At 31.9% G+C, this 16,254-nt stretch overlaps 1 protein-coding gene across 2 annotated transcripts; it reads left to right on the top strand.

Moving 5' to 3' along the window:
- Positions 1–724: 724 nt before the first annotated feature.
- LOC124362326 (low-density lipoprotein receptor-like) lies at positions 725–12,427 on the top strand. 2 transcript variants are annotated; one of them, XM_046816736.1, is made up of 6 exons: positions 725–804; positions 2,588–2,760; positions 6,885–7,115; positions 8,121–8,490; positions 9,009–9,174; positions 12,154–12,427. In XM_046816736.1, the coding sequence occupies exons 3-6, from the start codon at positions 6,892–6,894 to the stop codon at positions 12,243–12,245; spliced, it is 852 nt and encodes a 283-aa protein (XP_046672692.1). In that variant the 5' UTR covers positions 725–804; positions 2,588–2,760; positions 6,885–6,891; the 3' UTR covers positions 12,246–12,427. The 2 variants fall into 2 exon arrangements, with proteins under 2 accessions (XP_046672692.1, XP_046672693.1); XM_046816737.1 differs by lacking the exons at positions 725–804; positions 2,588–2,760 and having other exon boundaries at positions 6,758–7,115.
- Positions 12,428–16,254: the final 3,827 nt, after the last annotated feature.

Genomic DNA, 16,254 nt, shown 5'->3' with positions numbered 1-16,254 from the left:
GGTAACCTTAGCATCAGACATTAATGAAACTGTCTCAGTGAGAAACGAAAATATAGTTCCTTATCTCGGATTACTCTCATTTCGTAAATGTAATAGTATTCATGTTAAAACAGAAATCCCTCGTTTGTATAATATTTGAACTCTCAACTATGTATTGCCTCTTATCTTATCTTCAGGATATGATTTTGGAAAATATACCTGAAAATATCATTTCTGTAAAATACTTTAATATTTTGAGGCTAAAGAATATAAAATGAGATAAACGTTAAAGAATAATGTGCTTTCTAAAGGCTACCTGAATAATAAAATAAGTTAAAAAAGTAAAAGTTGCAAAGTAGATTTTTTGACATTCGTTATTATTCATTCTAAAACTATTCAATTATATGGGAATTCTATAATTTTTTAGAGAACGTGATTTTAAATATTCAATCATATATTAAATTTCAAAATATTCAACATATCAAACAAATTTAATAACGGTACCGATTACCGATTTCATAGAAGAATCATGTTCTATTAAAGTTCCTAGTTGAGTTCAAGTCAAGCATAGGATTATAATCCGCTTTTCATCTTAACGGCTGATCAAAACTTAGGTTAAAATTGTCCCTGAAAACATCAGCATTAACCGGGATTTTAGGAAAACCAGTAGTTTGGTTGAAATCTAGCCATTGCACCACATTATCAGGAAGCCGCTACCACATCCGTGTCAAGACCGTCTGTCTCCAGATTTTGTTGGTTCTCGAAGTCGTGCAGTCATGGACTCTCTGGTTCTCCTTACCATCACTATCTTACTTCCTACATCAGGTATATAACCAATATTTTGATAATTCACTGGTACATCGATCATCCAGTGAAATATATGCATAACACAGGCTAACTTTCTGTGTCTAGTTTTATGTAGACAAAAAATACAATATCTGAATATTATAGCACCAATCTATAAAATGAAGTTGACTCTATATACTATTTCAAATTGAGGACTACAACCACTCACGTTTGGAATTCTTTAGTTTGTTTTAGTTAATTGCATCAAATTTAGAAATATTCTCGTGTAAAACATAATTACATGTATTTTCATAATCAAATTCCGATAGTAATGAAGAACTAAATCTGTTAATCATGTTGTAATATTGAATTTTACTCAGTATTCTTTCTAGCTCTAAAAATCTGCGTTTTACTCTATAAAACCAGCTAATAAAACATAAAATTATTACCATTAAACTTAATTCACAGTTAATTGCAATAACAATATTAAAGTAGAGAAGGTCATACTGTTTAGGCATGGTAAAGTAAATTTTAATAAAATACTACTATTAAAAAAATGGCCGAAATAATCAAATAGTGGTTTTCCTGAAAACCATTCAGGAATACCAAAATGTTGCACACATTCTCACGAAAAAGATTTTTTTTAATTAGCCTCTCTTCCCAGTTTTGGAAACCAGTACTTATTACCTATATAGTATTAATACAGGCATTGTTACTATCAATGGATTTATTTTCAATTAAATTACATTGATTATGCCCCATTAATATCAACAGAGCACTATTTATCAACAGGATCCTACATTAACTAATATATTTTTACAAACAAGAGTTCTGGCACTAAGATAGGTTAATAAACTATCACCATTAGTAGTGTAAAAGAGAAGCAATACGAAAAATGTTAAGCATTCAGAGGAAAGTCCCTGGAAACTAAACGTGTACTTATGTTTTGTGACAGCCTTGCTAGCTTAGCGGGAATCGAAATGGAAGGGTAAACATGCCAAATAATATTTTATCTGATGTTATACATGCTGTGACTGTTGGTCCTTATAAAACATTTTGGTTGAAGTTAGCGAAGTCTATCACTCAATGGGCTTGCTACGTAATATAAAATCATAATAAACATACAGTATATATTTTATGATTATATACAGAGTGTAACAAAAAGATTGGACTGGCTATGTAATTTAAAATTCTCTGTGTGATTACAAGCTAAAAATTAAAAGTGAATTTTTCCGATTTTCAATTGTTTAGCCTCGAGCCACCATGTTTTATTTTTTATTAACAAATTATTATCTCTAAATTTAGGAAATTTAAACAACCAAATTTGGCACATTCGTTTACATACAAAGTTCAACGTAGGGGGAACATTTATCAAATCATTTGGTGCAAAGAATAATTTTCAATTTCCAGTTTTCGGTAACGTGTAGTTTACTTCTACGTGTTTAGAGTATATTATTTGGTCATTTTTATTTTATTTCCACGGAAATAAATTAACCAAGTTAAATTGAATTTATAACCACGTATATATTTATTGTCTTTTACGGACAAGTTAGTTGTGACCTAGATCATAATTCCTGGAAATTTACGTACAGTAAAGATGTACTTATATCCTATTTTAGTGCTCAGGGCAAACTACTGTTATTGATACAACCATCGCACAGATATTTAAGCAAACAATATTTCCATAATATATTATATAATTGATTTTAATTGATAATACAACTACATAGTTAGTTTTTCCGCATATTCTAAAGGCGGTATGCAAGCAAAAGTGATTTAAAACATAAGTCTAAGCAAACCTAATGCTCCAACATTATTTCAGTGGTGGGCGAGAGTGTGAAGTTCCTGGTAGGTGACACATGGGGAGTGCGACTGGTAGACCTCGCTGATCTGTATCACAATACTATAGAATGGACGATCGAAGGGGTTTCTGCTGTAGACTACCATATCACAAAAAAAAACTGTATATATATTGTCCGAAAATAACCTCTACAAGTAAGTTTAGAATTCTTAAGATATCGTTGATGATATTCCTTCAATACGAAATTTAAAGTCCTCTTAAACATTGTAATACCATTGGTAGGAAAAACTCTCTTTTATCAAAAATCCCAGGGATTTTGAAGAGAAGTTTATTCACAAATGTACCAGTTCCTGAAGCTCTTGAAATCATTAAATCATGTCTCAAATAAGACCAAACATTAAAGGAAAGAACTTAACTTCCCGTGCCAGTAATTTTGGAACTGTTAGAACTATGCACTCAATACAATTATTTCGTAACTACAGGGTCAAATTTACCGTCAAGATAAGGGGATTTCAGTGGGTTATCCACTGGCTCCTATTTTCGCCAATATCTTTATGGAAGAATTTGAGTAAAGAGCTTTGACTTCAGCTCAGTTCAAACTGAAGATTTGGTGGAGGTATACATGAGGAAAAATAACCTTTGTTGAGATATTAGAATCGCGTTTAAAACATACAATACTCTTAGACAAAGTCTCGTAAATACAAAACCAAAAAATAGCACACAGGATTTTAAAAACTGTATTTACAGTATAAAATGTAGTTGCAATAGTAAATACATAAGTAACACAAAAGAATCATTAAACGTAAGGATAAAAGAGCATAAAGAAAACACAAGAAAGTGTCTCACAGAAATGTCAAAAGTTGCACACCATTGCTGGTCTGAAGACCATCATATGAATTGGGATGAAGCCAACAAAATACATCGGGATACACATTTTTTTAAAAGGAAATTAATAGAGGCAACATACAATAAATTGGCAAACCAACCAATCAGTCAACCATCAGTCGATATTAGGCCGCTTTGGTTACCAATTCTAAAAAATGAACTAAAAAGAAACCAAAAGCATCAAACAGATTATATATTTGTAATAAACCAATGCGGAGTCAAAGGATGGTTTTTCATCTAGCATATACCAACAATAAAAAAGGGCCCACTCCTGCCCCCTTCCTTGTTATTGGCACTATCTTGTTTCTGCCGTGACAGTCGTCTTTTGCTATTGGCCTCTGGTTAGTCAAATGTAGTTGATCGACAAATGCAGACGTATTGTGACCTGTATTCTGTAGTTCAGTTGTGGTTGTGATTCTTAACTTAGGCGGGTCACAACGCTCTGGTATGATTTGTTAGCCTAGTTTGTAATTATCTGTTAGATTAGTTATTTTTCTATCAGATTGCAGATCTCGAAACCTAGTGTTACTGATTTTTTGTTTCTCTGGACGATGGCAAGTGTCCTGAAAAATCATGCTTCCTTCACAATCCGTCCATCGTCAAAAATAAGCTTTAAACAAAAAATAAAAACTCACTATATATTTGGTTGTGATATATTAAATGTAATTTTGAATGATTTCTTATTTTTCGTCAAAAAGATTCGTAAATGTGTAATTTTTTTCGTACACAGTACTTTTCAATGAGTACACAGTAATTATTAAGTTATAATTATCCAACAATTATTTAATTTGTTACTTACCCTACAAGAAAGTACTGTTGTGAGGGAATTCTTTATCCTGACTTTGTGGTTCAGTAGAGTATTTGTTGGGTTCATTTTTTAATTTTATAAACCTTTCGGATAACTTTTCTAATGACTTTTAGAAAGAAATGTGTGACAATTGGTGTCGTCTCAATGTTGATGTACTGGAAAGTTAAGGGGGGAATCCTAGATTTTGGTAAATGTTGAAACTTTTAGTTTAGAATTTCCAAATTTTGTTACCAGTTTCAAATACGCGGATATTGTGGATATAACACAACGTTAAAAACGTTGTTATTCTTTTTATTATCATTTTCTGTTTGACTTAATAATTTGGGAGCTTGTATCCTAATAATTTTAATTACAAGTTTTAACGTGTTTAAGAACCGTCTTATGAGTAATTTCAAACGTCCTTTTGTGGCAATTCGTACTTTATTATGGGATAGTTAATAAGTAATATGTATGGTAATCACTTCTTAAGGGTTCCTTGTTGTGAAAAATGCTATTACAGAAAACCATGGCACTCCCTTGAGCTATGGTCCTAGAAATAAACATGTTTTGGCCTTCAAATTGAACTGCCTACAGACTAAAAGAGAAATCTATTAAAATAAAACACATGTTTTTAAGTATCCACACTCATAATTGTAGAAAAGTATATTTGTCAATAGTTCTAACATTTTTTATGAGACTTTACTCCTCATGTATAAATTAAAGGTCCCATATTCATGTGAGTAAAATCTTAAAGTCAAAGCAATTAAAAAAAAACACGTAAGGTAACATTTAATAAAACACACAGATGCGATAAACAAAACATTTTATTGGTTATTGCAGTACTCAGGAATACGTTTAGCGTTTAAAACGTCCAATACAATAATTAATAGTTTCAATAAAAACGATATTGTAAACGGAAAAAATAAAATGTGTAGAACTGGTTTATGTAAGTTACACCATGAGAAACTTAGCAACATATACGTCGGATAAACTCATTGGACAAAGAACATCACCCCAACCCATGAGCAAATAAATTAAACAAAACATTGTCGTCTTTTTGAAAGTAACCAAGACATGAACGACATCATGATAGTGTATAGGCAAAAGGGGTGAAGACTTTATACCCTACAGAAATTTTAAATATACAATCATTTTTAAAACGAACTTCAGTGCTCTCCAATTCAACTCCACTATTTTTTATACAATCCCGGTCACAAAAATACCTTATTAACTGATAAGATTCTAGTAAGATAAGAGCAAATGAACAAGCAGGAGAAGAGTGACGTAACCTTCAGCTTACATTCTAAACCAGCAAATCGAGTCTATGATTGCGCGTGTGTGGTATGTCTGTCATGTGTATGTGTATCGAAAAGTATTCATTGCGTCTACCTATTTTTTCTGTTACCTTATGTATTACTGTTACTTTAAGCTGACAGGGGGGCATTCGTCCTAATTTTCGTTACTTATTTGAACATGTAATGTCAAATCTAAATAAAACAAATTTTGGAACTGTTGGTAAGACTGTTGATACTATATATTTTGTTACAAATCCATTCTACGAAATATTACCAAAATTTAATTTATATATTACAGAAAAATTTTCTCAGGAGTTGATTTAAATATATCAAAATACGGATATAACACATATACATATTATATAACAACATTAACTGTTAGATTAAAAACATTTTTATTGTATACATACTACGTTTACTGATGGAGTAAATGTTTAATTTATTTAAAATCTAGGTTGTGTATAAGTGTGTATTAAAACAAGAACTTGTATACATTTATTCGCTTTGATTTTCAATAAATTTTCTAATAAATTTTAGGTTTAAAGGGGTTTTAAATTATAATAAAAGATATTTGACCCTTTTTCCTTGCTATTTATATAAAACTAGCTGTTTCCCGCGGCTTCGCACGCTTTTTGGAAGCTTTGCCCGTGTATGTGCACTTCTGGTTCAAATGAATTATATTTCCAACGACGATGTAGAGTTTGTATTGTTGCCACGATCAAGAAAATCTGTCAAAAGTGTATGTTTATAGCCATTGTCTACGTAAATGTACTTTAAGTTCAAGCAGAAATGTATTTTGAAGACAAATATACATCAAAGCTTAGTGCCTTCAAATAGTTTTTCTCTATACAAAAAACTATTTCTTATACTTAACTGTCTCGTAATCGCAGTTTATAGTGTACAGGCGCTTTAAAAACTTGTAACTTTTGCAGTGCCGCCTGGTGGCGAGATACATCTATAGGCATAGCATATAAACCTTCTCCGTCGAAAAATAAATATACATACAAATTTTCATAATGATCGGTCAAATAGTTTACGATTCTATAAAGGACATACATACAAACAGCGAAACGGCCACCTCTCTAAAAGTATGCCTATGTTACTTCCAGGAACGTGTAGAATCACTGTACAAAATTTCACGATGTTTCGTGCATTGGTTCCAGAGTTATAACGGAACATACAAACAAACATTCGCATTTATATATATAGATGTACAACAACAAAAACGCTCAAACACACACACACTCAAATATACATGAATAGTCACACCTTGGAAGGTTATCCTTTCTATTTAACTTTATAAATAATTCCTACTGTTAATATAACTGCACTGAATTTTTAAAACTTATAGGACAACGATGGAGCAGAAAAATAGTGCTCCGGAACTGGTGAAGGACCTCTCGTTGTGCGATGATTTTGCCGTGGACTGGGTTCACGACAAGATTTACTGGATGTACTGCTCACTGTGCTCAAACGCAGCTTTCATGTCAATGGATCTAGAGGGCAGGGAAGTCACAACTGTGATGCGAAGACCAGGAAAACACGTTTTGGTCAAAAGGATGGAAATAGACCCGTACAAAGGGTATAAACTAAATTATCTTATAAAAAAATGAAACATCTTTCTTTTTAACTTATTCCTGGGGTCCCTTCTTGAAGCGCCCTCTTGTGATATTTAGTTTATCACACATAAGTTTCTTATGATCTACTCTTATGTTACGGTCTTGTAAAAAACGTATTAATATATAGATCTAAAGGTGTGATTAAATATGTTCTTGATATTAACAGTTGAAAATTGTTATGTAAGTCAAATATTTATAACAATTCTGGCCATTCACTCCCTTGCATTCAATTTTTCAGGTACTACTGGATATCACTGTATATATCTTGTTGTAGAAAATGGATGACTGTTATGATAGTTTATGTATGATTGTTATTACTATAGTATCTATTCAGTTTAACAAAAGGGCCTTAAATCTACTCTGGACATAAGGCCATTAGAAGATAGCCAAATTCTAGAAATACTTCAAGTAGACTATTAAAATTGTATACAATACACAATATTTCAGAGAAATAAATTAAATATAGACTTTTTGTTAAACCAACTAGTTGTAGGAGTATTTGAAACTGTTCTTTTTGTTTTTAGTACAGATAAGAAGATTCTGCACAAACTATCTCTGTCTTACTCTTCTCACAAGACTATGTGCCACGAAGATGGGCAGAATAATTATGCACATTTCTTTATAAAAATAGAAAAATAATTGAAATCCTACTTAGGGCTTTGTACTTTGGATTTAACCATAAAGCGTTAATCAGTTAATATCTTTAGTTGATAAAATTAGATATTTAGCAGTTCTCAACTAGATATATACCCAGTTTTGTGTAATAATGTCAAAAAATTTAAGTTTTATACTATGATCTTGTAAATCTTTACGAAGATGGAACTAATAATATATATTTAAGACCAAATGGGGCTGATATAGAGTTTCTGAAAATCAATTATTGCACTTCTCTTCCATCTCAACATGAGTGTACGAATATATTTCAACTTTTCCATAACTGCGTAAATAAAGATATGAAATCCTTCTAGGGTAGCTTTTTGGATTGCGGGCGAGGTTATAGAGTCGTGTACGCTGTCCGGGAAGTATTTCCAGCCTAACGTGAGTCCCTCAGGGGTGAGTGTAAGGGCCATTACTCTAGATCTCCAGGAGCGCAGGGTGTACTACTTGGGCACCAGGGTGTACGACTTGAAACCTACGGCACTATTCAGCATGGACTACATCGGCGGAGATCACCGTGAACACGTCTCTTCCTATTATATGCTCAACGCGTACGGTCTGGGTCTCCATGGAGGGATGGTGTACTGGGCGACAAGAATGAAATTAGGGAATGTCTTGTACAAGATTTCAGTCAACCCTTCCATCTGGAACTTTGCGAAGAAGCTCACTGATTTTCGTTCGGTAGGTTAACTTCGCCATTAAACTCAGAAAAATAAGCACAATGCAAATTTACAAATGTAAATCAACGCTAATTTTATTATATGTTTACGAAAATAATAACTTACAGCGAAAAGATATTGCATAAATTGAAGCTAAGAATAGCAATATAATATAGTAACTATATGCAATGATCCATAGGATAACAAAAGTACTGAGAAATAAATATACAAGTAGCAACTTAAATTGAAGCAATATGAACAATGAAGGAAATCATGGTAATAAACCATTCCTAAGCCTACAATAATAAATATGTGAATACTAATATAATTATTATTTAATATTATAATATAAAGAATGTAACAGAATCATTGATAATCCAATACGTAATGCCGTATGACAAAATAAATTAATAAGAATGTCATCGTAAATAATAACATAAATGTATATGCTTTTTATTTAACTCGTGTATTTAAAATGGAAAATTTAACAAAAATGTGTTAAATTATCAAGGAGTAACATCCGAATATGGTTTGTTACAGACGGCCATCAGCGTGAAATTGGTACATGAAGACATTAAAAAAGAACCAGGTGAAGATCCTTGCAGGAGCATTTCTTGCTCTCACATTTGCGTTTCTAATGCTACGTCAGCTTACTGTTCATTTCCTGTGGGTATGCAAGTGATCTTAGATGAAATAACATCCTCAGGTACAAATTGAAATGATTTTTTATGCTTAATGTTTTACGTTAATTAACAAGTTAGCTAAATACCTAGTCATAGTTTTATGTGGTTTTAAATGTAATTCAAGACCCAAAATTTAAGTATAATACCAGAATATTTGTTCAATAAATCCGCTGTTCATCCAATATTCAATCTACAGTGCGACACTTTTCTTATCATGCTAACCAGTGATATACAGGGTTTTGTGCGAGAGACTGGGACAACTTCAGGATATGATAGTAGACACAAAAACAAAACAAAATGTTCCAATGAACATGTGTTCTATCTCGCTTCGTGTAGTGTCTTTCCATATGTATTTTTTGTTTTCAAAATATTTTAGAACTCTTTGGTACCATTAAAGGGATTACAAAAAAAAGATGAATTCCTATTATCACTTTTCCAAATTTCCAAATGGCGGCATTTAAAACTTTTTTCTAACTTTATTATTCCCAAAAATGTTAATCTTACGTAAATATTACATTCATTTTGTATTACAAATTTAATTACAAAACTACCGATTCGAAATTTGTTTTATTCAGCTTAAAAATAAAATGAATTCATTAATTTTTGTTAGTAAGTGTTTATGCTTTCTTATATGAGCAAAGTAGATTCTTATGACCAAGTCCTAATGGTTTGTTATTTATTAGTCTTTGCATGCAATAAATATTTATTGTAATGAAGTAGAGTGACAACTGGTTGATGATGGAACTTACCCATTACTGTAGACGGACTCAAATAAAGTATTTATCAAAACTATGAATACCTTTTTTGAAACAACGAGGAGGAGATGAAGATTTATTACATAGAACAATAAGAATAATAACACCGAAATTCCCCAGAACGCCTACATTTTATAAACTTCCTATAATTGATAAAACTGTCACGGTTAAAAAGTGTCTATTACAGGTTATTGTAATCTGCGTTCGGTGTAACGTATTGCATTGTTGCCCCGATGATGAAAGTTTAGGTACATACGTAGGTCTGAGAGCAGCCTACTAAGACTAAAAAGTGTCTGTTTCCGTATTAAGGGTGATATCCTACTATTTTTATAGAACATTTCAAAATAATCGTGTATAACATTTTTTCATTATACAATTCGTGGCGTTTTTGGGCCTGTGTTAGTTTACACACAGAATGTTAGTTGAGGCATGTTAGTGCCCATTTTTCTGAAGCCGGTTTACAGATTCGTATTATAATTTCGAAAAATTCTACCAGTTTCAAGCCCAAACTTTTGCAATTCTGTTCACAGATAAAATTAATATAGCAACTATGCCTTTGCTATCTGCATTACACTTCTAATAAAATATTTTATACTCAATATTTTCTAAAAATATAATGTAAAACATTTTTCAGCCTCTAAACTTCAGCTGACAGTGGTAACAGCTGTTTTGTGTCAGTTGTATTTGATTAAACGTTAATATGATAATTATTTTTACGAATTCTAAAACATTTCAGGAACCTTCTCCGATCTTTCTCTTCATATTAACCTTTCTCGGACTTCAACAATTTGTGTAATAATCCAAATTGGTCCGGCAACTCTCGAAATTAGCGTTAGGCAGTTCATTTTCATTTTTAAGATATATATCTTATGTAGATTTAATCTGGTGCTTAAGTTTTTCCACGAGTAATATTAAGATGCTTCTATTCTATATATAGGTTAAAAGACCATCTGGAAGTTGGGGTGCAGACTTTGAATCCCTATTTTTCCTTATAGATATTTGGATTAAAGGGGGACCTACCCACGGGAAGCTACATTTGTACCGTTATTAACTTGTATTTTATATAATACATATTTTCGTATCCCTGTTATTCATTACTGGTTAATATAAGTTGCATCCTATGTTCTTGTAACAAAATTCTTGGCGGATTGATAACCTAATTGGCACACGTATTAATTTTTTCTCTCGAGAACTTTGTACCTGCCGTTCCTGCTGCCGAGTAACATCTAGCGCGCCTTGTCCGTACGTATAATTTATATTTTCGAATTATAAACTAGCCCTTTCATGCAAGACATCTAATTTTGAATGTAATATAAGATAAAGTTGTAAATAGTAAATTGACACCATGATTAATGTTTTATTTGGCAGAATAATATTGATAATATTTTTGGTGATGTCCTTCTGACGAGACCACGTTATAATGAATCTTAAGTTATCTCGAAAAATGGCTAATACCGTCGTGATTTTGTTTTAGGCAAGTTCAACCGAGTCTCTGAATCTGATTTCAATTTCGAATTTTGGACTTCTAGTATATATACTAATCTTTAATTTTTCAGACTACAACTGCAATGTCGAGCCAAGATGCTTACGCTCGCGCTCGTGAATGTCGACAGGAACGTGAAGGGAAGTCGATTTTGAAGTTTTAAATAATTATTAAGTTCGTATGCAAAATTTCCATAGAAAATTGGAACGATTAGACCCACACACATGATATCATTTAGTTCTTTATCACTCTATTTGGTGGCAACGTGGCAATACATTATTTTATTTGGAACATCTAGAAGTGGTGCTTTTATATTTATTTGCCACAGTTAAACATAAAAATTTGAAAATCGAGTATTTATTACTACGACCTCAGACGTATCCAACCCTATGTGTTCGTCCATTCGGTACATATTCGACTTAATGAAACAATTTAAGTATGGAAACATACGCAATGTTGGAAACATAAGGATAATGTATGAAAGCATAAAGGTTTATTCTGAACTGTGTTTTTGGAAAATTACAAGCAATTTTAGTATTTTTTTTTTCAAAAATAACTAATACACATTTATGTATCTAGTAAATAAGGAATTCTCCTATTGTAGAATAGGATACTGAATTAAATCTAGGTACAGCCAATACACAGTATATTCTCAAATTATGGTGCTGTCATTTCAATGTTCAGTACTTAGAAATTTCTCTTAAATTGAACTGGATACATTTTTGGTCTGATTTTGTCTGTCATTTACGTTTATCATTTTACAGATGGAGTGATATCTGGTGGACTAAGTCTAGTGAGTTTAACTTTACTCTTAGTGTTGGTTGTTGGTCTCACTCACAGTGGCCTACTTCAATAAAAAATAGGCTACTATCTTCAGATCAAGCTGTCCAAGCGTGTCCAACACACGAACCAGAGATAATCAACGCCCAGATTCTATAACACCGGCCTGTACCAACTAGGATGATGTCGGACAAATTTGAGTATTAGATGTATCATTTTTGTTACTTGCCCTTTTGAATTAAACCTTTGAAAATAAGTGACTGAACCTCAATGTTTTAATTTATTACCCGATGATTTTTTAAGTGGTGAAAGTTTGTTCACTTTCTAAATGATAATGTTAATTAATGTCGTGAGGCTTATAATCATTCACGGGTAATCGTAAGCAGACTCTCGTATTTGGCTTGCGACTGATTATACCCCGTGTCATACACATGTGTTTACATTTTTTACACCCTCAAAATATGTATATGACATTCAAATTTATATGAATGTTTGAATTCACTTGAAACCTTATCAAAACAGTGCCTCATAATATTGACGCTTTCAAATTCCGTTTACAATTTTGAAATAACTGCAATATGAATAACATAGCAGCTACCGACACAAATGTTTAGTTCTCATTGTGTACACAGTTTCTTTGTTGTAGTACTATGGTATGATAAAATGTCTAGAACTTTGCACAAACTAAATTTAAACGTTTTTATTGATGAACCATTTTTCCTTACGACGAATGTAAAGACATCAAAGTGTAAAAAATATCGGTACTTTGGGATTATACCGACCACACCTAGACATGAATCGTTATTTGACATTTTGCTTCTACTGATTACTAGATTAGCGTAGAACAATATTTCGTCAATATAAAACAGGAATTGTCTTATCGCACACCCCTCCCCATCCTCACACAGAGGTCAAATTCGAGCGGTCTAGTAGATAACGTGATTGCAGAGTCTCAGCTGGTGCTTCGCTTTGTTGTACTTCCGTGTTTTACACCTACATTTCTCCAAACACAAAAATTCAACAAAAACAAACATTACCAAACAAAAACTAAACTCTTTATTGAAAAAAAACACAAAACTTGTTTTTATTCTTGATCACACTCCGCCACCCGAAATGCGAGTGCTCCGGCTAAGTTCATTGAAAATAGTTTAAGCGTTGGGGGCATATAACGGAATCTGACCCCATTAACAATTGATAATCGTTGTAAGTTTGTAATTTTATAATTAAAGAGTTGTTTTTTCATTCTATAAATGTTTGTTTCTGTAAATTTATATTTTTGTGTTCTTCATACTGGTGTGGTCGGTATAATCCGAAAGTACCAAAATATCAAACAATAATTTTTTTAAAGGATAAACTTTCCATGCTACTTACCATCCACTAGCTATATAAATAGAAGTATTATCGAAGGCAAACGACGTAAAATACACTAAATGGCAAGATTTTAGCTAAGTATTACGTCTCGTTAACTAAAGGTCATTTGAGTTTAAAACAATATAATGTGAGACAATTTATCATTTTATGTTTAACCGGCGCAATATGAATATAGATTTGTTTCTCATTGATAGTTCATTTATCGTATTTGTACGGAAAGCAATGCGAATAACAACTAGATTCGCATTGCATTTGCATTTATTCGTTGTGTGCTTGAACAATGCGAATAAGCTCTCGGATACCGTACTACTCTAAATAAGTTATTTATGGATATGTGTGTGTGTATACTATAGTATATATATATATATATATATATATATATATATATATATATATATATATATAGTATTTCACTTATTGAAATAAAAACAAAGAAATAACGGTTCTATATTTCATGGGATTTTATACCCACATCTTCACAAAGCGAAATAAAAATATCAAAACAGCAATAAACACAACATATAAGAAGACAATAATCACACATGTAAATACGCAACTGAAACATACAGGGTCCAGTTGTTAAATCATTTAAAGGCACAGAAGGAAATTTAGAAGAGTTAATTTTATCTTAAATTTAAACCATTTGGGTATTTAGATTTTAGAAGTAGCTGATGGGCTTGTTCGAGATTTTTTTATTGTTACCTATTTATTCATTATTAATTTTATTCAGGACAAGGGAAGACCTTATATTAATTCTTTTAAGATCATAACACTCTTTAATTTTGTTTTTTTGTGTGCTTTTTTATGTTTTGGCTTCTCCTTGTCTTTATGAAAAATATTATGTTTTCCCAGTGTACTGATGTTACAAAATTTACAATTCATGTTATAAATTACATTCTTAGTCACAGTTTACTTTGCCAATCATGGGATATGTTAAACCAGTTACGCTACTTTTGAATTCTCTAGAGTTTTTCATGACTTTGCAAGGACCCAACGGGGATTGTTTGCACGGTTCACATCCATTAGTAACGGGTTGGTATAATTTAGGTACTTTAGGTTATTTTTCCAAATTTGGAGGTTTGCAAAACTTTTCCTCTAGGTGTTTTAGCCATAAAAGTTTGGATATCTGAAGCTATGAGCAATTTTCATAATACTTTTAATTTTGTGTACTCTAGGAAAACTTGTGTAATAATCTTTTGGTTTTCTTTAAAGCTACTTAGTGAATGTTTTGGTTTGTTTATTTGATTTTTCAAATGTTGTCGTCTGGGTGATTTAAATTTTTTAAAGTGTTGCTTAATTTGTTAATGTAATTTAAGAAGTCTATATCATTGCTGCATAGCTTCTTGGGTCGTATAGATAAACTTTTTGGAATAGATTTTTTCATAAAAGTTAGATTTCAACTTGAAAAATTTAAATAGTCCATTGTGTTTGTTGTTTTACCATGCAGTTTTGTTTTTATGTAGCCTGATTCGAAAAAATGTCTAAATCTAAACAAAAGTGATCATTACATCAGAATAGTTCCATGTAAACTTCGAAGGAGAGAATTCTTGGAGATTTTCCAAAAACTCTTGCAAAGATTCCATCCCATGATGCTATATGAAAAATATATCACAAATGCAACGTACCCATTTCAGTGGTTGAAGATTTTGTGAGGCTAGAAATTTCTTCACACATTCGCCCATAAATAGGTAGCATATGAGGGAGCCATCCTGGTGCCCATAGTTGTCCCAGAAATTTTTAGATAATCTTTGTAGTTAAATTTGGAATTGTTCATTCAAAGGACGAATCGGATTATATTTATCAAAAGGTTGGTATATGGAATAGCATTATTTTTTTAGTGTCTAGAACATTCTCTACAGTCTTCAGGCCCTCTTCGTGTGGTATGATCGTGTATAGAGCAATTATATCTACTGTTACGGCTAAGTTGATCATCAACATAAGCTGAAATTCTTACCGTTGGACTCCGTTAGCTGGAAAGAATAGGCCTATCATCTGGAGGACGAATGGGTTTGCAAATATTTGGGAGTGTATAAAATATTAGTGTTCGAGACTATTTTGGAGTTAATAATTCAATATTCTTTGAAGGCAAGCCATGATTGGGTATTTAAGGTAACTTTTTATAACTTCATTAAATCTTTTATAGGATCTTCATTCAGAGGCTTCTATGTACATATTTGTATCAGATAATTGTGTGGTAGCTTCTTTATATGATACAAATCAGATAAAGACAGTAATAATTCGTTACTAACGGTAATGCTATGGTTTGCAATTTATTGATTGTATATTCGTTTAAAATAATTGGTGATTTATTCTATTATTAGACTTAGTGATAACTGTATTTCAGGTTATGTAGACTCGTTGATGTTGCTATACATTTTTAGAAACAGACTATGTTAGTAATAGCTTGTAGTATAAATTGAATTGCATTTGAATATTGGTGGTGGACGTTTTAGTAGTGAACTTGCATGTATTGTCCTGTGGAATAAACATGGCAGTTTTGAATCTTTCTTTCACCTATAGTATACATTTTGTAAATTCCTGTAAAAGTCTTCTGCAGATCTTCAATAAAAAGTGCTACAATCTCAAACTATTTGTTCTCTGGAAGCTGTATAATTGGCATGGCGTTGATCTACTATGAGCCTTCAGTGCTATTCTGTGTAACATGAAAGCAGGGATGTATGAATATTGCATACCAAAATGGAAGGCCCTGCTGG

Source organism: Homalodisca vitripennis, chromosome 5, assembly GCF_021130785.1.
Source record: "Homalodisca vitripennis isolate AUS2020 chromosome 5, UT_GWSS_2.1, whole genome shotgun sequence".
NCBI classification, from domain to species: domain Eukaryota; kingdom Metazoa; phylum Arthropoda; class Insecta; order Hemiptera; family Cicadellidae; genus Homalodisca; species Homalodisca vitripennis.
This window is presented reverse-complemented; position numbering and strand designations above follow the sequence as displayed.

Excerpts from the sequence above, each read along its gene's own strand:
- LOC124362326 (XM_046816736.1), top strand. The coding sequence starts at position 6,892 with ATGGAGCAGAAAAATAGTGCTCCGGAACTGGTGAAGGACCTCTCGTTG. Across the intron at positions 8,491-9,008 it reads AGCTCACTGATTTTCGTTCG|ACGGCCATCAGCGTGAAATT; the intron begins GTAGGTTAACTT and ends GGTTTGTTACAG. Across the intron at positions 9,175-12,153 it reads AGATGAAATAACATCCTCAG|ATGGAGTGATATCTGGTGGA; the intron begins GTACAAATTGAA and ends ATCATTTTACAG.